The 26,364-nt window shown below is 44.5% G+C and overlaps 1 protein-coding gene across 4 annotated transcripts in view; it reads left to right on the top strand.

Moving 5' to 3' along the window:
• CALR3 (calreticulin 3) overlaps positions 1–21,551 on the top strand; it is a 31,528-nt gene extending 9,977 nt beyond the window's left edge. The window contains exons 4-10 of one of the 4 annotated variants that reach the window (XM_073803001.1): positions 7,031–7,125; positions 12,483–12,671; positions 15,799–15,906; positions 15,985–16,116; positions 16,808–16,900; positions 21,087–21,258; positions 21,416–21,550. In XM_073803001.1, the coding sequence (XP_073659102.1) occupies positions 7,031–7,125; positions 12,483–12,671; positions 15,799–15,906; positions 15,985–16,116; positions 16,808–16,900; positions 21,087–21,230 (761 nt within the window). In that variant the 3' untranslated portion in view covers positions 21,231–21,258; positions 21,416–21,550. Of the gene's footprint in view, positions 1–7,030; positions 7,126–12,482; positions 12,672–15,798; positions 15,907–15,984; positions 16,117–16,807; positions 16,901–21,086 lie in introns of all 4 variants that reach the window. The other 3 variants (XM_073803003.1, XM_073803002.1, XM_033853839.2) reach the window with 3 other exon arrangements.
• The last annotated feature ends 4,813 nt before the right edge of the window (positions 21,552–26,364 follow it).

Raw genomic sequence — 26,364 nt, 5'->3', positions numbered from 1 at the left:
CCTGCCAATGCAGGGGACACGGATTTGATCCCTGATCCGGGAAGATCCTACATGCCACAGAGCAACTAAGCCCATGCACCACAACTACTGAGCCTGTGCTCTAGAGCCTGTGAGCCACAATTACTGAGCCCATGTGCCACAACTACTGAAGCCTGCGTGCCTAGAGCCTGTGTTCTGCAACAAGAGAAGCCACCGCAATCAGAAGCCCATGCAACACAACAAAGACTAGCCCTTACTCGCCACAACTAGAGAAAGCCAGGGCACTGCAATGAAGACGCAACACAGCCAAAAATAAATAAATTAATTAATTAAATGGTTGGTTTTCAGATAATCAACAAGTTGGTTTTAATAATCAACTGTATAGCACAGGGAACGCTACTCGATACTCTGTAATAACCTATATGGGAAAATAATCTGAAAAAGAGTAGATATATGTATAACTGAATCACTTTGCTGTACACCTGAAACTAACACAACATTGTAAATAAAATATACTCCAATATAAAATAAAAATTAAACTATATATATATATTTTTAAGAGGTAATTCCTTGGTGGTCCAGTGGTTAGGACTGCGCTTTTACTACCAAGGGTCCAGGTTCCATCCCTGGTTGAGGAACTAAGATTCTGCAAGCTGTGCAGTGTAACCAAAAAAAGAGAGAAAAAGAAAGAAAGAAAGAAAGAAAATAAATAAAATGGTTGATTTTATGTGATGTGAATTTTGCCTCAATAAATTAAAAGGGTTTGGGAATTGCATGACAAAGGAACTCCATGGCTGATGATTTTTAATGCTGTCACAGCCTAAAAGCCCATCTCACCTCTTTCTTTGCCAGAACCACGTTCAGGCAGCAGCCAACTCCCCAGGACAGCCTTGGTGTCGGCGGGTCATTCGGTGAGCCGCGCTGGGGCACAATTTTGGTGGCACTGTCCTGCCCTCCCATTTCAGTGTCCCCATGTCTTACACATCCTGTTCACACTAAAGCTGAAGTGAGACAGGATATCCAGGGACTTGAAAGTAGGGTTTGCTGAGAGGTGACTCAGGAAGATGGATTCTCTAAGTACCTGCCCCTCCGAGCCTATGATTTCCCCTTTGGTGGAAGATACTTAGAGTAGTCAAACTCATAGAGGTAGAAAGTAGAATGATGGTTGCCAGGGACTGGGGAGAAGGAAAGATGGAGAGTTATTGCTTAATGGGTATAGAGTTTCAGTTTTACAAAATGAAAAGTGTTATGGGGATTGATGGTGGTGATGGTTGCCTAACAATGTGAATGTGTTTAATACCACTGAATTGTACACTAAAAATGGCTAAGATGGTAAATTTTGTGTTGTACGTATTTTGCCACAATAAAAAAAAGGTGGAAAAGAAAAAGCTTTAAGGATGAAAATGTATTTTTAAAATATCCATCCATAATACAGATTTGGGGACTTATTCTTTAAAATTATTTTCTCTCATGTGACGTTTTCCCATGCTTATTTAAAATTTTTTCATGATTAGGATCAGGCTTCAGACACCTAGTTATGCTGTCCTTATATTTATATACAGCTGATCTTGATGTTATTGTAGAAGTAAAAAGAATATTATTTTATTACATATTAGATTACTTATTAGATTTAGATCTAATTCTGCTCTGTCATTTTGGAGAGTGAGGCAACTTCTCCAAGGACACAGCATTAGATCGATCCAAAGTTTCCACAGATTGCGCACTCCCCGACTCCCTGCCCAGAGTTCTCTCTACCTACCACGCCTCACATTTACTCTTTTTTAAAATATTTATTTATTTATGGCTGTATTGGGTCTTCATTGCTGTGTGCGGGCTTTCTCTAGTTGCAGCGAGCGGGGGCTACTCTTCATTATGGTACGTGGGCTTCTCATTGCGGTGGCTTTTCTTGTTACAGAGCACAGGCTCTAGGCCCGTGGGCTTCAGTAGTCGCCGCATGTGGGCTCAGTAGTTGTGGCTTGGGCTCTAGAGGACAGGCTCAGTAGTTGTGGCACACAGGCTTAGTTGCTCTGCGGCATGTGGGATCCTCCCAGACCAGGGCTCAAACGTGTGTCCCCTGCACTGGCAGGCGGACTCCTAACCACTGCACAACCAGGGAAGACCCTCACATTTACTCTTGAATTAAGAATCTGGAATGGAAAAGGTCTTTATTTAGATTAAAAAATAAATTTAAATGTTTTGTTTATGGTTATTATTCTCTTAAAACAGGATGGCAGAGATATCTAGCAAAAAAATAATACCTATTGAATTAGAGATGATTTCACAAATATTTGATTTAGTTAGATTTAGTAAACAAAATAACCACAAATATCCACCAAAATACTACTTTTAAATATACACAGCATGTCTGCTACATTTAACTTGCAAAGCAGCGTATGTTGGAGTAAAATATATATATATATATATATATATATAAAAATAAATTTTCCGCATTATTTTGCTTTTAACTCAAAATCAGTTACATTTTACCCAAACCCATTGTGTCACTATTCGAACACTTCCTGTGATTTCTCAGCTCTTTCCTTTGGTTTGAGAGCAGCTTGCTAGTGTTGAAGAGGAAAAGAGAAATATGTTTTATTGGGCCCTTGCCAGGGTCCTTACCCATGCAATCTTAGATTATGTGTAAAACCCTAGGAAATGGGTAACACAGCCCCCATTTTGCAAATAAGGAAACTGAGGGTCAGAAAGATTAAAATACTTGCCCAAAGGCAGGTCAGCCCAATTTCAGAGCCCATCTGCCTACCCCATTCTTCACAAAACTCCATTACTGCATAACTATTTTATGATTGCTGTTAATGGAAAATGTCCAGATTTTTCTGGTCAGATCTGGGCACATTCTGAAGCTGAATTTAATAGTAAAAGTGTGTAGGTGCTTAGGAATAGAGAGGAAAATTCTGACCAATTTCGAAGGAAAAATAAATTTCATGTTTCAATCCTGAGACAATAGACTTTCATACAAATAGTTTACATAGCTTTTGTTTTAAAAAATTGAACTGGAATGTTTTCCAGCAGTGACAAAAAAGGAAATTACATAAACCACGCGTCCTCCGGGAACTCAACCAGGAGATAGATGTGGTGTTCTTTGTCGGTTCCATAGATGGTATTTCCAAGTAAAACGTCGCATCTACTCTGGCAAATTCATAATATTCTTTAAGTAATTATGTGCAGCCTAGATCTCTCTTATTTAATCTGGAGGTTCATCACTGCAAGTTCTAGAAGAAGTCACAGTCATCTGCTTGTGTTTACACAGGGTTTGTTCACAGGGGTGGGTGCAGGCCTGGGTCAGTGGATGTGGTGGAATTCTGTCTGAGACAGAAAGACACGCAGATACTTTAGTACATTCCTATGGCTTAAAGTCAATGAAGCCGCAGCAGGGTAATTCCAAACAGTCTCGGAAGGTTTCACAGATTTTCCAGATCCCTCCTGTAAACCTTGCTTAGAATATTCAGAACTTCTTTGTCTCTGAGCCGGAATACAGTGTCCTACAGCATTGCATTTCCTTAGTGACTGAAACTTATGTGGCAATTTAAAAATCGTTAACTTTTTTTTTTTAACATCTTTGTTGGGGTATAATTGCTTTACAATGGTGTGTTACTTACTGCTTTATAACAAAGTAAATCAACTATACATATACATATATCCCCATATCTCCTCCCTCTTGCATCTCCCTCCCACCCTCCCTATCCCACCCCTCTAGGAGGTCACAAAGCACCGAGCTGATCTCCCTATGCTATGCAGCTGCTTCCCACTAGCTATGTATTTTACATTTGGTAGTATATTTAAGTCCATGCCACTCTCTCACTTCTTCCCAGCTTAGCCTTCCTCCTCCCCGTGTCCTCAAGTCCATTTTCTACGTCTGCGACTTTATTCCTGTCCTGCCCCTAGGTTCTTCAGAACCTTTTCTTTTAGATTCCGTATATGTGTGTTAGCATACGCTATTTGTTTTTCTCTTTCTGACTTACTTCACTCTGTATGACAGACTCTAGGTCCATCCACCTCACTACAAATAACTCAATTTTGTTTCTTTTTATGGCTGAGTAATATTCCATTGTATATATGTGCCACATCTCCTTTATCCATTCATCTGTTGATGGACACTTAGGTTGCTTTCATATCCTGGCTATTGTAAATAGAGTTGCAATGAACATTGTGGTACATGACTCTTTTTGAATTATGGTTTTCTCAGGGTATATGCCCAGTAGTGGGATTGCTGTGTTGTATGGTAGTTCTATTTTTAGTTTGTTGTCGTTGTTGTTTTGCGGTACGCGGGCCTCTCACTGTTGTGGCCTCTCCCGTTGCGGAGCACAGGCTCCGGACGCGCAGGCTCAGCGGCCATGGCTTACGGGCCTAGCCGCTCCGCGGCATGTGGCATCTTCCCCGACTGGGGCACGAACCCGTGTCCTCTGCATCGGCAGGCGGAGTCCCAACCACTGCGCCACCAGAGAAGCCCTATTTTTAGTTTTTAAAGGAACCTCCATACTGTTCTCCATAGTGCCTGTATCAATTTACATTCCCACCAACAGTGCACAAGGGTTCCCTTTTCTCCACACCCTCTCCAGCATTTATTGTTTGTAGATTTTTTGATGATGGCCATTCTAACTGGTGTGAGGTAATAACTCATTGTAGTTTTGATTTGCATTTCTCTAATGATTAGTGATGTTGAGCATCCTTTCATGTGTTTGTTGGCAATCTGTATATCTTCTCTGGAGAAATGTCTATTTAGGTCTTCTGCCCATTTTTGGAGTGGGTTGTTTGTTTTTCTGATATTGAGCTGCATGAGCTGTTTGTAAAATTTGGAGATTAATCCATTGTCAGTTGCTTCATTTGCAAATATTTTCTTCCATTCTGAGGGTTGTCTTTTCATCTTGTTTATGGTTTCCTTTGCTGTGCAAAAGCTTTTAAGTTTTATTAGGTCCTGTTTATTTATTTTTGTTTTTATTTCCATTTCTCTAGGAGGTAGGTCAAAAAGGATCTTGCTGTGATTTATGTCATAGAGTGCTGTGCCTATGTTTTCCTCTAAGAGTTTTATAGTGTCTGGCCTTACATTTAGGTCTTTAATCCTTTTTTTTTCTTTTTTCGGTACGCGGGCCTCTCACTGTTGTGGCCTCTCCCATTGTGGAGCACAGGCTCCGGACGCGCAGGCTCAGCGGCCATGGCTCACGGGCCCAGCCACTCCGCGGCATGTGGGATCTTCCTGAACCAGGGCACGAACCCGTGTCCCCTGCATTGGCAGGCGGACTCTCAACCACTGAGCCACCAGGGAAGCCCTTTAATCCATTTTGAGTTTATTTTCGTGTATGGTGTTAGGAAGTGTTCTAATTTCATTCTTTTACATGTAGCTGTCCAGTTTTCCCAGCACCACTTATTGAAGAGGCTGTCTTTTCTCCATTGTATATTCTTGCCTCCTTTATTGAAAATAAGGTGACCATATGTGCGTGAGTTTATCTCTGGGCTGGGCTTTCTATCCTGTTCCATTGATCTATATTTCTGTTTTTGTGCCAGTACCATACTGTCTTGATGACTGTAGTTTTGTAGTGTTGTCTGAAGTCCAGGAGCATGATTCCTCCAGCTCCATTTTTCTTTCTCAATATTGCTTTGGCTATTTGGTGTTTTTTGTGTTTCCATACAAATTGTGAAATTTTTTGTTCTAGTTCTCTGGAAAATGCCATTGGTAGTTTGATAGGGATTGCACTGAATCTGTAGATTGCTTTGGGTAGTAGAGTCATTTTCACAATGTTGATTCTTCCAATCCAAGAACATGGTATATCTCTCCATCTGTTTGTACCATCTTTAGCTTCTTTCATCAGTGTCTTATAGATTTCTGCATACAGGTCTTTTGTCTCCTTAGGTAGGTTTATTCCTAGGTATTTTATTCTTTTTGTTGCAATGTTTCCTTAATTTCTCTTTCAAATTTTTCATCATTAGTGTATAGGAATGAAAGAGATTTCTGTGCATTAATTTTGTATCCTGCTACTTTACCAAATTCATTGATTAGCTCTAGTAGTTTTCTGCTAGCCTCTTTAGGATTCTCTATGTAAAGTATCATGTCATCTGCAAACAGTGACAGCTTTACTTCTTCTCTTCTGATTTGGATTCCTTTTATTTCTTTTTCTTCTCTGATTGCTGTGGCTAAAACTTCCAAAACTATGTTGAATAATAGTGGTGAGAGTGGACAACCTTGTCATGTTCCTGATCTTAGAGGAAATGGTTTCAGTTTTTCACCATTGAGAACAACGTTGGCTGTGGGTTTGTCATATATGGCCTTTATTATGTTGAGGGAAGTTCCCTCTATGCCTACTTTCTGTAAGGTTTTTATCATAAATGGGTGTTGAATTTTGTCAAAAGCAAAAACCATTAACTTTGAATAGAACTCTTTATAAATTTCACAGTTCATTGGAACCTACGTACTGATTATAACCTCTTTTTTGCTTAAGATGTGGTGTTATCTTTAAGAAAATATATATATACGTATGTGTGTTGTCTTGGAGCATAACAATAATAACAACAAGTATTGAGCATTGCCATACTAAAAGCTTTACATACATTAGCCCCTTGAATTGGCAAAATAGCTTTGTGAAGTCAAGATTAACACCCCTATTTTACAGACCAGGACCCTGAGGCATGGGAGGTGAATATGTTAGTTGCAAATATATCTCAACAGTGAAGGAGAACTGGGATCGGAGCCAGTCAATCCAGCTCTGAAGCCCTCCTATGGGTACTGGAGCCTTGGTCAGAGCTTCAGAGTGAGGGCCTGAGGCTCAGACAGCACATGGGAGAACGCTTACTAGAGTGTTGTTAGACCTTCCTTCTCTTCCTCACATTCTGGCTTACACTCCAATCCAAAGTGGCTGCACTGACCGTGACCTGAACTGAGTGTCACCATCCGTTTAAATATCTCCACAAGAACATCTGATTATTCCCAGACATGTAAGCTTCCTGTGCCTTGTATATTATTTCAGGAGAATGGTTGGGGATATCCTGTGTTGATGCATGACAGAAGGAAATTGAGAGCAGTTAATATTTTTTTTTGTAGGACCCGATATTTGTGGATTTGATGTCAAGAAAGTTCATGTTATTTTACATTTCAAGAATCAGTATCACTCAAACAAGAAATCAATCAGGTGTAAGGTAAATTCTTTCATATTCAAATCAGTGATCATGTTAACTCTTGCCAGATAATAACGTAAGTTTATAGAAAATAGTTTTGACCTTAAAATATTTAAGTGAACTATGGATGGGCCTTGTCTGTCCTGTCCCTGCTTTCCAGTTTAGCAGGCCTGTTAGAGACACTTGTCCACCACTTTGATTGGTTTGGTTTCCAAAGTTTTTACCCACCGGGAGGGTACACGTCTCACTGTGAGCCATGACGTTGATTTATAAAATGCCCCATAAGGGTTACAACAGGATGCTCACATTTCAGCTCTACCCATCATCATTAAGGAATGAAATATTCAGGGTGAAAAAAAATTCTGGTGAAATTAATCTTCAAAATACCAAAACAATTTAAAATGGGAATATTTCTAAAATGAATGCATACATGCTTTACATTTTTACCCAGGGGATCCTGTGAAAATGACATTTTAGGTCTTAGGGCCTGTTTATAACTCAATGGCCTTACCTGGGGCTTCTCCAAAGAGGCAGCTTGCATTAAGTCCCTGGTGTGTGGGCCTGGGAAGGGGAAGTACACTCCCTAAAGCTCATCCCCCCACACTTTGAAGGTAAGCACCAGGAAGCAGGGACCTGTCCCCCGAGGCATCCCCAGCACCCATAGCCTCTGTGCATCTGGGCAGGAGGCCAGTGTATTTCAAGATCATTGACAGCAAGGAGCGGAAGCCTCCGTAACTGTCCCTTATTCAGTCTCGACCTGAGCAGGGGGCACTCGGCACCCTCAAAAAGCCCCAGTGAGTCTCTGTTGGCAGCATGGTTTCTTGCCAGGTCCTGCCTGCTGACTTGATGGTTCTAAACGATCAGCAGGTCCCCCATGTACTCAGAGGCCTGACACCCCTCCCTTGAGCATGGAGGGGAGCTCAAAATCCAAGTCTTCCTCCTCCACCTTAGTGTTGGACCAGAGGACCAGTCTTCATGATATGATTCCCGAGCATTTGTTCAGTTGCAGCTCAGGCATGCAGGAGAGAAAGGGGATGGCACTACCAGATGGAGGCTGTGAGGTCTGGCCTGGACTGTGCCTGGGAGGCCAGAGCTCGGTCACCTGCGGGCAGCAAGCCTGCAGGGCCCTGAGTGGCGCTGGCCGGCGCACAACTCCCTCAGACAGGTATTGGTATTTCTGCAGCCTGTTAGAAAAATAAGAGACAAGTCTGCTGAAGGAGCCTTGGCGCCTTGGATCATAGCAGCTAGTCAGCATCACAGACTCCTCGGTGAGGAGCAAGGTTATCTTCTTGGGGCTCCGATTCACTCTGCAATGCTGTAAAAGAAACGCAGTGGTCAGCCCTCAAGGATTTTCAAGGAGGAGGTCTGGCCTGCATTGTTAAAAAAAATACCTCAGGAGATTGGTTCAAGATAGCGGAGTAGACAGATGTGCGCTCACTCCGTCTTGCGAGAACACTGGCATCACCACTAACTGCTGAACAATCATCGACAGGAAGACACTGGAACTCACCGAAAAAGATACACCACATCCAAAGACAAAGGAGAAGCCACAATGAGACAGTAGGAGGGCTGCAATCACAATAAAATCAAATCCCCTAACTGCTGGGTGGGCAACTCACAAACTGGAGAACAATTATACCACAGAAGTTCACCACTGGAGTGAAGGTTCTGAGCCCCATGTTAGACTTCCCAACCTGGGGGTCTGGCAACAGGAGGAGGAATCCCCAGAGAATCGGACTTTGAAAGCTAGTGGGATTTGATTGCAGGACTTCAACAAGACTGGGGGAAACAGAGACTCCACTCTTAGAGGGCACACACAAAGTCTTGTGCGCACCAGGACCCGGGGGAAGGAGCAGTGACCCCATAGGAGACTGAACCAGACCTACCTGCTAATGTTGATTGGTCTGCAGAGGAGGGGGTGGGTGGCTGTGGCTCACTGCAGGGACAAGGACACTGGCAGCAGAAGTTATGGGAAGTACTCATTGGCGTGAGCCCTCCCGGGGTCCTCCATTAGCCCCACCAGAGAGCCTACTCAGGCCAAACAACCAACAGCGAGGGAACACAGCCCCACCCATCAGCAGACAAGTGGATTAAAGTTTTACTGAGCTCTGCCCACCAGAGCAACACCCAGCTCTACCCATCACCAGTCCCTCCCATCAGGAAGCTTGCACGAGCCTCTTAGATAGCCTCAACCACCAGAGGGCAGACAGCAGACACAAGAAGAACTACAATCCTGCAGCCTGCCAAAGGAAAACCACAATCAGAGAAAGATAGATGAAATGAAAAGGCAGAGGATTATGTCCCAGATGAAGGAACAAGATAAAACCCCAGAAAAACAACTAAATTCCAGAAAAAGAATTCAGAATAATGATAGTGAAGATGATCCACGACCTTTGAAAAAGAATGGAGGCAAGGATTGAGAAGATGCAAGAAATATTTAACGCAGAACTAGAAGAATTAAAGAACAAACAAAGATGAACAATATAATAACTGAAATGAAAAATACACCAGAAGGAATTGATAGCAGAATAACTGAGGGAGAAGAATGGATAAGTAACCTGGAAGACAGAATGGTGGAAATCACTGCTGCAGAACAGAATAAAGAAAAAAGAATGAAAAGAAATGAAGACAGCCTAAGAGACTTCTGGAACAATGTTAAATGCACCAACATTCGCATTATAGGGGTCCCAGAAGGAGGAGAGAGAGAGAAAGACCCGAGAAAATATTTGAAGGGATTATAGTTGAAAACTTCCCTAACCTGGGAAAGGAAATAGCCACCCAAGTCTAGGAAGTGCGGAGTGTCCCAGGCAGGATAAACCCAAGGAGAAACACACTGAGACACATAGTAATCAAATTGACAAAAATTAAAGACAGAGAAAAATGATTAAAAGCAACAAGGGAAAAATGACAAATAACATACCAGGGAACTCCCATAAGGTTAACAGCTGATTTCTCAGCAGAAACTCTGCAAGCCAGAAGGGAGTGGCACGATATATTTAAAGTGATGAAAGGGAAGAACCTACAACCAGGAACACTCTACCCAGCAAGGCTCTCATTCAGATTTGACGGAGAAATCAAAAGCTTTACAGACAAGCAAAAGCTAAGAGAATTCAGCACCACCAGACCAGCTTTGCAACAAATGCTAAAGGAACTCCTCTAGGCAGGAAAGAGACTAGAAACTTAAAACAACCTTGTACATGTATAGTCTGCTATATCAAAACCTCATGGGAACAGCAAACCCCCAAACTACAATAGATACACACACAAAAAAGAAAAAGCAACCCAAGCACAACACTGAAAATGGTCATCAAACCACAAGAGAAGAGAACAAAAGAGGATGGAAAGAAAAAAGACCTACCAAAAAAAAAAAAAAAAGGTACTTCCCTGGTGGTCCAGTGGTAAAGAATCCACCTTCCAACGCAGGGGACACAGGTTCGATCCCTGGTCAGGGAACTAAGATCCCACATGCTGCGGGTCAACTAAGCCCGCACGCCACAACTACTGAGCTCACGAGCCTCAACTAGAGAGCCTGCGTGCTGCAAACTACAGAGCCCATGCACTCTAGAACCCGCGCACCACAACTACAGAGCCCACGCACCCTGGAGCCTGAGTGCCACAACTAGAGAAGTGAAAACCAGCATGCCACAACTAGAAAGAAGCCCACCCGCGGCAAGGAAGAGCCCGCACTCTGCAACTAAGACCCGACACAGCCAAAAAAAAAAAAAAAAAAAAGACCTCGGATGTTCTAGGGAGGAAGGGGTGGCGATCAACAGACAGGGAGATGGGTGAGATTGTTAGGTCAAGGCTTCAGCGGGATGCAGAACACGGGAGCGTTTTGACAGATGATTCAGGTGTAGGGTCCACACGTCTTGATGATGTTTGGATTCTGGGTGCTGAGGGTATGGATGATGACTCTCAGTGGCGTTGCTCTTAAACAGTAGGGGAAACAAAGGCCAAGAAAGGGGTCAGGGCAGACTCAGGGGTCATGTTTAGAATAGTTGGTTGTGAAATCCAGGCAGACATCGAGGTAGAGGTGTCGAATAAATTGTTGGAAACTTTGGGTCTGAAACTCGGCTGAGGGTTGGGATTAAAGATGTTGGCTTGGAGCTGTTTGCATATGTGTGGGTGTCGATGTTACCCCTCAGGAGACTCTGGGCCGGTGGACAAATCCCAGAGGGTGCCAGCCATGGGGCCAGCAAGCCCAAAGTCTAAATTAAGAAAGACAAGTGGAGACAAAGGCAGGCAGAGAGCAGGGGGAAAGCGTTTGGAGAATTGTGCACTCAGCTGTCACGGCGGGCTACAAGGGTTGAGGGGGACACAGAGTAGGCTGTAATACTGGTCCCGGGACAGAGTCATTGTCTGCGGTGTGGCAGAGCAGAGGGGTACTGAAAAGACGTTTTAATTGGGTTCTTAGCAGGGAGAGACTCCTCCTGACAGAGCCTTTATACTGGGGCAGTGGTTCCCAAACTTGAGCAGCGTCAGAGACCCTGGAGGGCCTATGAAAGTGGCCAGAGGGTCCACGAGGCTCTGATGCAGCAGTTCGGGGCTGACCTGGGAATGGGCATTGCCCATGTTCCCCCAGTGATGCTGCTGCTGTTGGGGTATGGTGCAGGGGTCCCCTCTGCTGCTGACAGTCAGATACGTCCTGGTCACCCCCAGCCTCCCCAGACACCCTCCCATCCACCTTCCAGCCCTCCTTTATTTTTTATTTTATTTATTTATTTATTTTTGGCCACACTGCGTGGCATGCAGGATCTTAGTTCCCCAACCAGGGATCCAACCCGTGCCCCCTGCAGTGGAAGCGTGGAGTCTTAACCACTGGACCACCAGGGAAGTCCCCAGCCCTCCTTTATTGAATGTTAAATGCTTTCCTTGTGTCCAGCCTGGGGCTTTAACCATGACCAAAAGGCGCACCAGGCCTGCCCTCCCCAAGCATAAATTGTTGGACAACACAGAGAGTTAAAAATTCTCCCTTGTGTTGAGAAATAGAGTGGGCTTCATTTGGTGTCTTTCAGAATGCAGAGCCAGAAGTTGTTTTGCATAGAACTTTTCTTAAGTCCAACAACGCACTGGTCCCTCGGTTTACACCAATCACCCCATCATAACTGCCTGGGGGATTATAGGTGAAAGCCATTGTCTTTGCACAAAAGGGAATCAGCCACTCAAGAGAAGGCTGCCAGTAGTGAGGAAGTATTCTACAAAGGGGTGAGTCTTCTGTAGGACACCCTTTCATTGTCAAGTCAACCCCTATTTCTAGAACGTCTCTGCTTTCTGTTTACAACAAGGCTTTGACCCATGACGATTTATGCTGCATATCTAGACCTGCCTTGAAACATTAAGGGTCTTATTCTTTTCCTTTTCTCCCCCAAAACATTCAGGTTGATGGCTTCACACACCTCTACACTCTGATTTTAAGACCAGACCTCACTTACGAAGTGAAAATTGATGGTCAGTCGATTGAATCCGGCAGCATAGAGTATGACTGGCAGCTCACATCACTGAAGAAAATGGAGAAGCCTTCAGCAGAGTCTAAGGACTGGGACCAGGCTACAGAGGGCAAATCCCAGGTGTGGATTTTTCCCACAGAACTGCTAGAAAGTATACAAGTGTAGTTCGTAAGTACCCAAGTACCGTACAATTGCTGCATGGCTGGGAATCATGATGGCAGCAATCAAAGTGCCCTCCTCAGAGCATATATGCTGAGACCAGCCACACAGACTGCACACTTCAAGGTATTGTGAAAGAGTTAAAATATCTGAGATGAAAGTAAGTAGGGTTTGTTTTTGTAACCAATGTTTTTTTAAAAAGGAAAATGTATCAGCAACCTTTATAAAAATGATTTTCTTGTCATTCTGCGTTTGAGCATAAGTATTTTTGAGCATCACACTTGTGACTGCCAACCAAGAATCAATTATCGTAACAGGTATATATTAGTTTCCTAGGGCTGCCATAAAAAGGACCACAAGCTGGGGGCTTGAAACAACAGAGATGTATTCTTTCAGTGCTCCTTGAAGCCAGAAGTCAGAAATCAGCAGGGCCGCACACTCCGTCTGAAGGGTCTAGGGGAGAATCCTTCGCTTCTTCCAGCTTTAGTGACTCCCAGCGTTCCTTGGCTGGTAGACACATCACTCCGATCTCTGCCTCCTTTTCCACATAGCCTTCTATTCTTTTTGTGTCTCTTCTTTCTCTTATAAGGACATTTGTCATTGGATTTAGGGCCTACCTGGATAATCCAGAATTATAGAATGACCTGTCTAGAGATCCTTACCTTAATTACATCTGCAAAGACCCTTTTTTCCTAATAAGGTCACATTCCCAGATTCTGAGACTTAGGACGTTGAGAAATCTTTTGGGGAACTCAACCTGCTATTAAGCTACTTTTTTTTTTTTTCCATTTACGTTAGTCATTGTTGTAACATTCTTCTTTGTACACCAAACATTATGCCAAAATGTAAGCTATTTATCTTAAGACAATTGTCTTTGCCATAACTGAGAGTACTGTAACTGATGTTTACAATTAATTTCTGGCAACTTAAAATACTAGTGGCATTGCTGTCTAATAGTCAAGTACTTCATCATAGATGGAATGTAATTATGAAATTAAAATGGCATCTTGTTTAGACTTAAATTATTTGGCAACCCTTTTCTTTCATAGATGATCAAAAGTAAACTTCCATGAATTTGGAATCCATGTGTCCAATCAATGAGAATGTCTTCAGATTAGAGTAAAATCCCAATCATATAAGGCTTCCCCATCATTTCTCAAGAAAAAGAAAAAAGGCGGGAAGTTTTACTCTCCCTTTCTTACCTTCAAACCAAAGTAAAAAAAGTAGTTTTTCACCTGGAAAGAGCATTTACTTTAAACAAGGTACAGAATGGCAAAGAAACTGACGCTGAGGCTCCCAAGCTCAGGAGATACGGGTCTTAGGACTGAAATCCTGGCTGCCTCTGGGCTACAAGGATGCCATCCTAGCAGTGCAGGTGTGCCTTGGTGCCGGGTGTACACGAGGCAGGTCCCCAGAGGAGCCAAATCATCCTTTCAGAAAGCTCGTTCCCAAACTGGCCATGTTCTGTCCATATGTTCAGTTCTGTGTGATCTCCTAAACAGTGTGGTTCTTTATGGTGTTACCATTTGATAACCCTCATTATAGAGAGTCGGCTACTGACTGAGTTGTAATCATTTCCTGGATCCCAACACAAGACTGGCTCACCTGTTGCCAGTTGGGGTCGGGGCAAAGAGCAGTAGGAGAGATGATTAACTGCCATTTGCCATCGTTGAGAAGTTCTAGAGTAACGTGGAAAAGCCACAGTCTCAGTGCAACACTTTTACTATTTCTCAGTTATTCTGAAAGAGAAAACATCATTGTATACCATTTTTATGCTTTGATGTGTTTATGTGAATTATTATTAATCCAGAGCAAATTTTTCTCATCCATTCATTTATTCAACAAATATTTATTTGGGACTTCCCTGGCGGTCCAATGTTTAGGACTCCACCGCTTCCATTGCAGGTGGCATGGGTTGGATCCCTGGTCGGGGAACTAAAATCCTGCAAGCCGCAAGCCGTGTGGTGGGGAAAGAAAGAAAGAAACAGAGAGAGAGAGAGAGAGAGAGAGAAAGAAACAGAAAGAAAGAGAGAGAGAGAGAGAGAGAGCGCGAGAGCGAGAGAGAGGGAGAGAGAGAGGGAGGGAGGGAGGGAGGGAGGGAGGGAGGGAGGAAGAAAAAGCTCCATTTAAAAAAACAAAAAAAATGTATTCAACACCTATTAAGTCACCTTCACATAGACATGTGTATATATGCATGTGTAGAAATATGTATATATGTGTATGTATGTATATATGTGTATACCTGTGTTTTATTTGTTAAGATTTATTATTTATTTATTTATTTTATTCATTATTACTGTTTTGGCTGCATCGGGTCTTAGTTGTGGCGTGTGGGCTCTTCGTTGTGGTGTGCGGGCTTCTATCTAGCTGTGGGGCGCAGGTTCCAGAGCACATGGGCTCTCTAGGTTGCAGCACATGGGCTCCAGTTGAGGCACGTGAGCTCAGTAGTTGTGGCACATGGACTTAGTTGCCCCGTGGCATGTGGGATCTTAGTTCCCTGACCAGGGATTGAACCTGCGTCCCCTGCATTGTAAGGTGGATTCTTTACCACTGGACCACCAGGGAAGTCCCCTGTGTTTTATATATATGTGTATAGTGTGAGTATATGTATAAGGGCTGAATAATACAACTGCTTTTCTCCTGCTACCCAGCAGTCCTCAGGTAAATCTTGGGACATTCCTTAGTTGTCCAGCCTCTCTCCGGAACAGTCCATATATGACCATGATGTAGAAGTACAGACTTAACCTAATCAGCAGTAAATATGGCCCGTCTTCCCAACATCACTTTTTGCCCCATCATTTTAACTTTGGCCACTATTTCGAGTTTTCCACAGCACCGTTCCTCTCAACAGCATGGGAAGAGTGCTGTCATCATAGATGCGGTTAGGGAGAAAAAGCAGGCAGTGCGTGGTCCTGAAGCCCCCGGTGAGGGAGGGAACCCCAGCACTTAGCCCTTCGACCATCAAATGGAGGAGGACACGGGGAAAAGTGCAACCAGGGTCACAGGTCTGCCCCTGCCTCTTGGGAGTTAAGAATTTCCTTTCTCAAATCTGAGAATCTAATTTTTTTCCCCCTACACATATTTTAAGGACTGGGAGAAGCACTTTCTGGATGCCAGGGCCAGCAAGCCGAGTGACTGGAACAGCGAACTGGATGGGGACTGGCAGGCGCCGATGCTGCAGAAGCCTCCATACCAAGTGCGTGGCATCTTCTTCCCTCCAGCCCCCTCCCCACCCGTGTCCCCAGGGTCGACCACATACAGTTTGTTGTTGCAGGATGGCCTGAAACCAGAGGGCATAGACAAAGATGTTTGGCTCCATCAGAAGATGAAAAACACCAATTATTTGACGGAATATGACCTCTCAGAATTTGAGAACATTGGTGCCATCGGACTGGAGCTTTGGCAGGTCACTTGGTTTTAAATTCGCTTTAGTTTAATAACTCTGGACTTCAGCCTAAACTCCTTAATTCACATAGCTAGTATTTGAGCTCCTGTTGTGTGCCGGGCACCCCTACCTGGACCCAAGACATACAGTCGTAGACAAAATGGACATCCTTCCTGCCCTGGGTACTTCTTGTCTGCCTTGCTGCTCCCTGGGAATTTGCCTGGAGCTGACCTTGTGGTGCCTGTCAGCTTTAGGATAAGACTGAAGTTTCAGATGTAGCATGTCCAGGGTGGAGCCTGAGATTCTGCATCCCCAGCAAGCTCCCTGGCGGTGCTGATGTTGCCCATCCATGGCTCACACTTTGCACAGGAAGGTTCTCGAGCATCGGTTCTCAAACATCACTGAATGCTCGAGTCACTGGGGAGTTCTTGAAAGTCTCAGTGCCCCGGTGGTACCCCAGACCAGCTAAATCAACATCCCTGGGGGTGAGACCAGGCATCAGGAGTTTTTTTAAATGTTCTTGGTGGTCCCCATATGCAGCCAAGTTTGAGAACCAGTGCCCTGGAGGGAATAGATATTCTAGAAAAGGGTATCTGCATGTCCTACTATTGACAGCTAATCACTGTTACAGTACTGAGCAAATGACAACTGTTTATTTTGTGGAAAGTTTCATTTTTCACATCAGTAACGAAGGCCTTATTTTCATCCACAGGTGAGATCCGGAACCATCTTCGATAACTTCCTGATCACAGATGATGAAGAGTACGCTGAGAATTTTGGCAAGGCCACCTGGGGTGAAACCAAGGTACAATGAACACAATGAACTTTTCTTTCATAATTCAGTTATTTCTGTACTTAAGTCTCACATATAGGAAAAGCCTTGATGAATTTTTACTAATGAACACCCCACCCAGATCAAGATACAGAAGGTCGCCAGAGCTCCAGGAACCTCCTCACGATCCCTCCCAGCAAGCACCCACCCCCAAAGGAATAATGGTTCCACTTCCATCACTGTAGATGGATTTGACTCCTTTTGAAATTTATGTAAACGTAGCTACCCATTATTTATTCATTCAGGTAGTGTTGCGAAGTTCATTCATATTTTTGCATACAGCAGTAGCTTGTTCTTCCTTTGTGAATATTCCAGAAGGTATGTATCCATTCTCTGTGGATGCAGCTTTGGGATGCTTCCAGTTTGTGGCCTCATGGATAAAGCTCTTCCCATCATTCCTGTACATGTCTTTCAATGGACACATGCCCAGGAGTGGACAGGCTGGGTCACCAGTTCTTACACAAACGTTTTCAGTGTGTCATACTGTTTACATTCCCTTCCTTATCGTCGAGAATTTCAATTGTGTCGCATCTTTGGCCATGCTAGGTATTACTGTCAGTTGTTGTTGATGAGTCACTTTTATTGAAGTATAATTTACATACTGTGAAATGTACAGTTCTATGAATTCTGACAAATGCATATAGTTATGAAACCACCACTAAAAATCAAGATGTACAACAGTTTCACCACCCCAAAAAGTCTCCTTGTAACCAAGCCCTCCCCTACTCCAGCAATCACTGATCTGATATCCGTCCTTATAGTATTTTTGAAGTATAGTTGATTTACAACGTTGTGTTAGTTTCAGGTGTACAGCAAAGTGATTTAGTTATAAATGCATATTCTTTTTCAGATTCAGAATATATATATACTTTTTCAGATTCTTTTCCATTATAGGTTATTGCAAGATATTGAATATAGTTCCCTGTGCTATACAGTAGGTCCTTGTTGTTTATGTCCCTATAGTTTTGCCTTTTCCAGAATGTCATATAAGTGGAATCATATAGTATGGAGTCTTTTTGAGCCTGCTTCTCACACCAAGCATAGTATCTCCAAGATTCCTCCGTGTTGCTGAGGTTTACTCAGTAGTTTCTTCTTATTAGTAGTATCTTCTTATTACTGAGTAGTTTACCTGCTCGCCAGCTGATGGACATTTGGGTTGTTTCCAATTTTTTTTCTTTCTTTCTTTTTTTTTTTTTTTTTTTTTTTGGCTGCACCACGGGGCATGCGGAATCTTAGTTCCCTGACCAGGGATCGAAGCCGCACCTCTGCAGTGGCAGCAGTGGAGTCCTAACCACTGCACCACCAGGGAAGTCCCAGGGGTGTTTCCAGTTTTTAACAGTATGACCAAAGCTGCTATCAATGTTGCGTATAGTTTTTTTGTGTGGACGTGTGCTTTTATTTTTCTTGGGTAAATACCCAGGAGGGGGTTGCTGAGTTGTATGGTGTATCTTTAACTCTATGAGAAATTGCCAACCTGTTTCCAGAGGGGCTGCACTGTTTTTCAGTCTCTCCAGTCTCACCAGCACTGGGGACTGTGGGTTTCTATAGGTGTGTAGTGGTATCTCTGATTTTGTTTGCATTTCCCTGATGACGAATGAAGGTGGGTACTGTTTCATGGCTTTTGTGGCCATTTGGAGATCCTTTTCTGTGAAATACCTGTGTTTTAAGATGTAAGTTTTGTTATTATTCAGGTATGGTGAGGCCAGCAGATCAGGAGATGACCTCCATCAAAAAGATGGTTTATTTTACTCACAGATCCCCAGAGGAGGGGCCACGCCATGCCATTCAGGGCCACATGGGGAAGCACCAGGTTTGGTCAGGTGGCAGAGGGAGAGTGTGGAAGATGTAGGCAAAAAAGTTTGTTTTGGTTTTTTGCAGGAAGGAACAGATGAAGCTGGATAAGCAGGCTTAGGATTGGCTAGTTTTAAGAATTTCAGTGGGCTCTGGGGTACTGGTTGTCTAGTACCTGGCTGTGGGATAATTAAGGCAAGGAGAAATCAGCCCTGAATTGAGCCCAGTAGTGGAGGTCGTTAGGGATGTGAGCTCTGAATGTAGTTTGCATATGAAAAGAGTGCTTTTTGACATTTACTATCTCTAAGAATGGGCCCCCTTGGAGGGGCCATCCCTCCTGGGTCAGCAAGGCCCCAGATATCAAAGCAAGAGAAACATATGGTTGATACAGCCTGTTTATGTCGCTTGCCCACTTTCGCATTGGGTTATTTGACCTTTTCTTATTTAGTTGTAGGTGTTCTTTATATATTCTGTCAAGTTCTTTGTCAGATAAGTGCATTGTAAGTGTCCTTGACCACTCTGTGCTTTGCCTTTCTATTCCCTCAAGTGTGAAGCACTCCTGTATTATTATTTTTTTTAGTGTGTATTTTGAGGCCCCTATCCTGAGAAACCAACTTAAAAACTTAGCTCTGCCTTCACATAAAGAAGATAAAATATCTTCCATCAGTACAAATTCATTTATAACTCTTTGGAGCTTGAGTACTGACACTAAAATGTATGCTTTTAATGGGCATAAACATTTTGTTTCTCATGTTGCTAAGCGCCAATAACTAAATGGTGGCGCTGCTCACCCATAAGGAGAGAGTGGTCAGTGTCTTCTGGGAGTGCCATGACTGAGAGAGAAAGGTCTTGGAGGACCCTCCACACTGTTTTAGCCAGAAACTTTGGGTTGTTAAATTGTATGCCGGTGAGTTTAAGTTAAGGGTGATACACAAAACATCTTCCTGCTTTTAATCAAAATCTCCTCATTCCCTTATTTTCACTGATAAGGCGTCTTCCATGTCATGTCCGTCACACTGGGACCAACTGCAAAGCAGGTGCTTAAAATTTGAGGGCTTCCCTGGTGGCGCAGTGGTTGAGAGTCCGCCTGCCAATGCAGGGGACACGGGTTTGTGCCCCGGTCCGGGAAGATCCCATATGCCGCAGAGTGGCTGAGCCCGTGAGCCATGGGCTGAGCCCGCTGAGCCTGCGCGTCCGGAGCCCGTGCTCCGTAATGGGAGAGGCCACAACAGTGAGAGGCCCGCGTACCGTAAAAAAAAAAAAAAAAAATTGAACATTTTAAGGCATTTCAGGGGGAAATTTCCCCTCCACTGATGAAAGGTGGTTATCACTAAGTGATTTTCTCATGAGCCCTTTCTTCTGTTTTCCTTTTTTAAAAATTATTTATTTATTTATTTTGGCTGCACCGTGCTTAGTTGTGGCAGGCGGGCTTCTTAGTTGCGGCATGCATGCGGGATCTAATTCCCCGACCAGGGATCGAACCCCGGGCCCCCTGAACTGGAAGCGCAGAGTCTTACCCACTGGACCACCAGGAACGTCCCGAGCCATTTCTTCTTGAATCTGATTTCTGCAGCAAAGCCTTCCTAAACTCTTTTTTCAGGAATGACTATGGGACATTTCTTGACGTGTCTTCACTCATCTAACCATTCTTTTAATCATACATGTCTGGAATTGCTCATTCAGGCTCTGAGTCCTCTTCTCATTACTCATTCACTTGTCAGCTGGTTGAAGGACCGGCCCAGGTGCTCTGGGAATAGAAGAAGGAGGCTGTATCCATTTCCTGGGGCTGCCATAACAAATCACCACAAACTTGCTGGCTTAAAACATCACAAATGTATTCTCTCCAATTCTGGAGGCCAGAATTCCAAAATCAGTATCAATAGGCTGAAATCAAGGCATCAGCAGGGCCTTGCTCCCTCTAAAGGCTCTAGGGGAGAACGCTTACTTCGCCTCTTGCAGCTCCTGATGGGTCCTGGTGCTCCTTGGTTTGTGGCCGCACCCTTCTAATCTTTGCTCCCATCTTCACATGTCCTTCTCCTCTTCTGTCTCTGTTTGTGTCAAATCTCCCTCTGCCCCTCTCTTATGAGAACAGTATGATAGAATTTAGCATCCACCTGATAATCCAGTAGAAATTCTTCATCTCAACATGCTTAATTTAATCACATCTGCAAAGACCCTTTCCCCATAGGTATAAGGTTACATTTACAGGTTCCAGGAATTGGGACCTGATTACTGGGGGGTTCTTTTTCAGCCAACCCCCAGCTGGTGTGGAGGCTTCTAGAAGGCAGGGGCAGGCTGCATGCTGACACCCAATCAGCCCACAGGAAGCATAATCCCCAGCTGCCGGGGTCTTTGTTTCTTTCTCCAGGGCCCAGAAAGGGAGATGGATGCCATACAGGCCAAGGAAGAAGAGAAGAAGGCCCGAGAGGAAGATGAGGATGAGCAGATGATGGGCAGGTTTGGTGGGAGAGAAAATATCTTCAAAGGATTCCACAAGAGGAATGAACTTTAATCATCCCCACCCCAGCTAAAGATGACTGGTAAAACCTTGTTTCTACTTAAATCAACATTTAAAAGCTCAAATGTCTACAGACGTGGTCATTTGTCTAATTTTCTTTGAAAAATGTTCCCATGCTTCTCGGTGGGATCGGTCTGGTTTTCCCCGAGCACCTTCCACCCCCTCCTCCCCGACCCCAGGTACCCAGAGACGTTTCCTTTGGACAAACCGAAGTGCTGGAGGAAGCCCGAGGCCAGTGAGAGTCTGGCCAAAAACACAATGCTCTTTTCTTAATCCCCAAAATGTTTTATAAATAAAAGGTGGTAAAACTTACCTTGAAAAAGGAGAAATGATGCTTTATTTCTTTGGGTTGTAAGTTACTAATAGCTTATGTGAAACTTTTCCAGTATGGAATCTTTATGCAGCATCGTTGGCGTGGAAAGGTTTTGCGTGCCTCATTTGCACGCTGCTTATTCTGGAGAACCCAGGCCTTGTGCACAGATGTTTAACATTCCATAAAGGAGCTTTTTCCCCCACTCTGTGACCCACTTCCATGGCCGTTAGTTCTCTGTAAGACAGAGGAATGAAATTCATTCTCTCAAGTGAAAATAGTGATTACTTCGCAGCTAAATTTTTTTCCTTAAATCAAATGACTTGCTTAAAAAAAAAAAAAAGCCACACATAGCAGCCTTCTGTTTTGAAGAGCTCTGTTTTCACGCAGAAATTTGTGTTGGAAATAATCAAATTTAGGACATCATGTTACAAATAAGCCAAATAAAATCGGAAATTATATAGAACGTATTGATAGGTGATCAGTGTGAAAAGTCTGGCCAGGAAGTGAAGGTCTGGCAAATTTTGTTCTGGCTTTCGTTGAAGTTGGCAGACCTTTGACCTTGAACTTTTTCAAGGTCCTTCAACTTTTTGAGCTGACAGTCACATTGGTCTTCCCAGTTTATCGGGGGTTATCAGTCTCAGAAGCTAAAGACTCGCTCCCTGGAAGTGCAGGGGTGGGATTCAAACACTGCCCACCTTTTAAATCTCTGAACAATGGGAGAAGTTAATGAGGAAAGAAGCAGTGCTAGACCTCGAGAGAAAATGCTGGAAACAATTGTACAAAATGGGTCAGACCAGCTCAGACCCTGCAGAACTCATCTTCCGCAGCAGTGCTGTCCTGGAGAACTTTCCTCATCTGCGCTGGCAATACAGTAGCCACTAGCCACATGTGAGGCCTTGAAATGTGGCTGGCTGGTGGGACTGAAGAATGAATTTTATTTTTAATCAATAAACTTCATTTTCTAGAGCAGTTTTAGATTCCTAGCAAAACTGAGCAGAAAGTAGAGAGAGTTCTCATATACTGTCTGTCCTCACACCCTCACACCCTCCCTTACCAATGACATCCCACACCACGGTGGTATGTTTGTCACAACTGATTGATGTGTCACACGGACACATCATTATCGCCCAGAGTCTGTACTGTGCATTAGGGTTCACTCTTGGTGTTGTGCCTTCTATGGAGGAACGAATTTTTAATCTTATTTTATTGTAACATTTATTATTTTTTCTTCCAGTTTTATTGATATATAATTGACATACAGCACTATATAAGTTTAAGGTGTACAGCGTAATGATTTGACTTACATACATCATGAACTGATGACCACAATGAGTTTAGTGAACGTCCATCATCTCATATAGATAAAAAATTAAAGACATAGAAAGAATATGTTTTCCTTTTACTGAGAACTCTTAGGATTGACTCCCAACAATTTTCATTATAACATACAGCAGTCTTAATTATATTTATCATGTTGTACATTATATCCCTAGTACTTATTTATCTTATAACTGGAAGTTTGTACCTTTTGACTGCCTTCATCCAATTCCCCCCGACTCCCACCTCCTGCCTCTGATAACGACAAATCTGATCTCTTTTTCTATGAGTTTGTTTCTTTTTGAAGTATAATTGATCTGCAACACTATGTTAGTTCCTGTTCCACAGCATAGTGATTTGATATTTCTATACATTTCAAAATGAGAAAGTCTTTACAGATGTAATCAAGTGATAATGACATCATTAAGGTGGGTCCTAATCTGATATGACTGGTATCCTTATAAGTGGGAAATTTGGACACAGAGACAGACATGTACAGAGGGAAGACCATGTAAAGATCCAGGGTGACACCATCTTCAAGCCAAGAAACACTGGAGGCTACCAGAAGCTTGGAAAGGGGCATGGAACAGATCCTCCCTTACAGAATTGTAATTGATTTAAATTTAAACTTACATTGCCATATGTGGCGAGAGGCCACTGTGTTGGACGGTGCAGCTTTAGACTCTGGTGAAAGAGGCCCCAGGACGGCTGATTACTGCCCAGGGTGGCAGGCACAGTAGTAGAGGGAGTTCCAGGCCACTCTGCTGCTGGCCAGGTGAGACTCTCACCATTGAGCCTCTGGTTCCAGTCAAGACACGATAGTCTCTGTGGTTTTTGTTGCCCCTGTAGACTCTCGACAGCGAGGCTGGAAGCCTGCACAATTTTCCTAGACAACCTTGCCCGTTAGTGCCCCATCACGTTCTGTGAGAAGGACATCAGAAGACGGGCGAAGAGGAGAAGCCATTTTTTCCAGGCTCCTGCCGGCACCTTAGGCAGTGGGGATGATAGTGGTGACTTTAGCAACAATGGCAGAAGCAGTGGTGGCCGGTGAGGACCGGTATCTGGGTTCCTGCTCAGGGCCCAGTGGTTGTGGGTTTGGGGTAACACCCTTTCCCTTTTGACTTTTAGTCCTAAAGAGGCTAGCAGCTTCCTACTGTTACTAATCTTAGGTAACCTTGCATTTCTCCTCTGTTTTTCCAATGCTTTTGCACTCAGTCTCCTGTTACAAATTGTCCTCTGTTTGAAATATCTAGGATGACTTCTCTTTTCCTTATGGAACATGGACCAATAAAGCACCCAAGGCAGCTAAAAGCCTCCATCACCCCCACCAGGACCACCACTGCATCTTTCCAGCTGTTCCACTTGCTTCCATCCATCCCCTCTCCATCCACTTTGCCTACCTTATCCTGAGCTGCTGTTCTAGAGCAGCTGTTCATGTTCAAAACCCTCTGGTGAGGGGCTCCCTGGTGGACCCATGGTTAAGACTCTGCTCTCCCAATGCAGGGGCCCTGGGTTCAATCCCTGGTTGGGGGCCTAAGATCCTGCATGCCGCACGGTGTGGCAAAAAAAAAAAAATCTTAAAACACACCCTCTGGTGGCCTCTCATTTCTCTTTGCACAGGGAACTGAGGAGCAAAGGAGCACCATGAGGCTGAAAACTTGGAGCTCGGAGAGCAAGGTGGTCTCAAGATGAGGCTGGATCACATGCAGTCTTATTTTATTGCTCTTCACACGGGGCTCTCCAATCAGACCATATGTAATCCAGCCTCATTTCAAGACCCTCTGTCTTGCTGTCTGAGTACCAGAGCCTCAGTCTCAAAATGCCTCTTCGCTACTCAGCTTCTGCTTGTGATGGTTCTGAGGCCCCACCGTCGCTGCAGTCAGGCTCAACCTTCAAGTGTCACACCATTGGACTACTCTGTAGCACTTATCACTGGTTATCTATTTCCTCATGTGATTTTTAAAAATCAATTAATTATTTTTTTGGCTGCGTTGGGTTTTCGTTGCTGCACGTAGGCTTTCTCTAGTTGCAGCGAGCGGGGGCTACTCTTCGTTGCGGTGCACCACCTTCTCACTGCAGTGGCTTCTCTTGTTGCGGAGCATGGGCTCTAGGCACATGGGCTTCAGTAGTTGTGGCACACAGGCTCAGTAGTTGTGGCACACGGCTTAGTTGCTCCACAGCATGTGGGATCTTTCCCGGACCAGGGCTTGAACCCATGTCCCCTGCATTGGCAGGAGGATCCTTAACCACTGTGCCACCAGGGAAGTTCCTCCTCATGGGATTTTTTCATGTCTGTTTCCTTCCTCTAGACCTGTGGTTCTCACAGTGGGGGGCCTGGGGACCAGCAGCCTCAGTACCTCCTGGGGATTTGTTAGAAATGCAAAAATCTCAGGCCCCACCCAGATCTGTAAACCAGAATCTGGAAACCTAGTCTACTTAACAAGTCTGGGTAGCTCCAGGGTGAGACCTGTTTGTGTAGAGTGTGTGTCTGCCTGGCCCACAAATGGAGCACCTGTACTCAATGAGCATTTGATGGTGAATGGTTGTTGAATGAATCACAAAGCACACTGTGCTCATTTGAAGGGCACGAGGTATGTCAAGTCACTGAAGACACTGGAGCAAGCAGCTGTGAGACTCCAGAGGGGAGGAGGTGGACAGGAAGCTGTGCCCTCACTACCCCAAGATCGCACAGCCTTCCAGCTTGTCTGCCTGAGAAGTGCCACTATCACAGGACACCACGTAAGGGGAAGCTGACCCGTGCTGAAGAAACCTTGTGCCACTGTGGGCAGCTACTCAGCAGGACCTTCCTTCCTCATCCTCTTAGTGGAAACCGGCCACAGATGAGTGGGTGTCTATAGTAAAAAGAAGGCAAAACATGTCTAAACAAATAAATGTGCCTCCATAATGGTCCTCCAGCAAACACCAGGTGCCTGCTCTGTGCAGGGCTCAGCGTGAGGCATAGAGATGAAACGATAGCAAACACATATTACCATTCCCTCTTTTCAGAAGAGGGGATTGGGGGCGCAGAGAGGCTACTTAAATGACTTGCCAAGATCACACAGCAAGAAAGTGGTCACACACACACACACACACACACACACACACACACACACAGCTATCCTAGGAACAGGGCGCCTTGCTGGGCAGGGTGAAGGTCCCGTCGCCAGGTGGGCGACAGCCTCTGCATAGTGCTTTTGCCAGGCGCACGGCAATGGGAACAGCATCCCTAGAAGAGGGCCCATCATCGGCTAGGACCCGGAGGGGTAAGGAACCTTGGCAGACGAGCCAAGGAATTGGGAAGGAGGTGGTGAAGGAGCGCGTGAGGCACTCTGCAAAGGTCCCGGGCCCCGCCCCCTCCAGCTGGGGCTAGGCGCGCGCGGCCCCGCCCTCAACCCCCTCCCCTTCTGGCTCCGCTGAGCTTGCGCGGCCCTGCTTCGGCCCCGCCCTCTCCCAAGCCGGGCTGCGCGCGCACCGCCCTTCGCACCAGTGCGCACGCGC

The sequence above is a fragment of the Tursiops truncatus genome, chromosome 3, assembly GCF_011762595.2.
Source record: "Tursiops truncatus isolate mTurTru1 chromosome 3, mTurTru1.mat.Y, whole genome shotgun sequence".
NCBI lineage: Eukaryota > Metazoa > Chordata > Mammalia > Artiodactyla > Delphinidae > Tursiops > Tursiops truncatus.
This window is presented reverse-complemented; position numbering and strand designations above follow the sequence as displayed.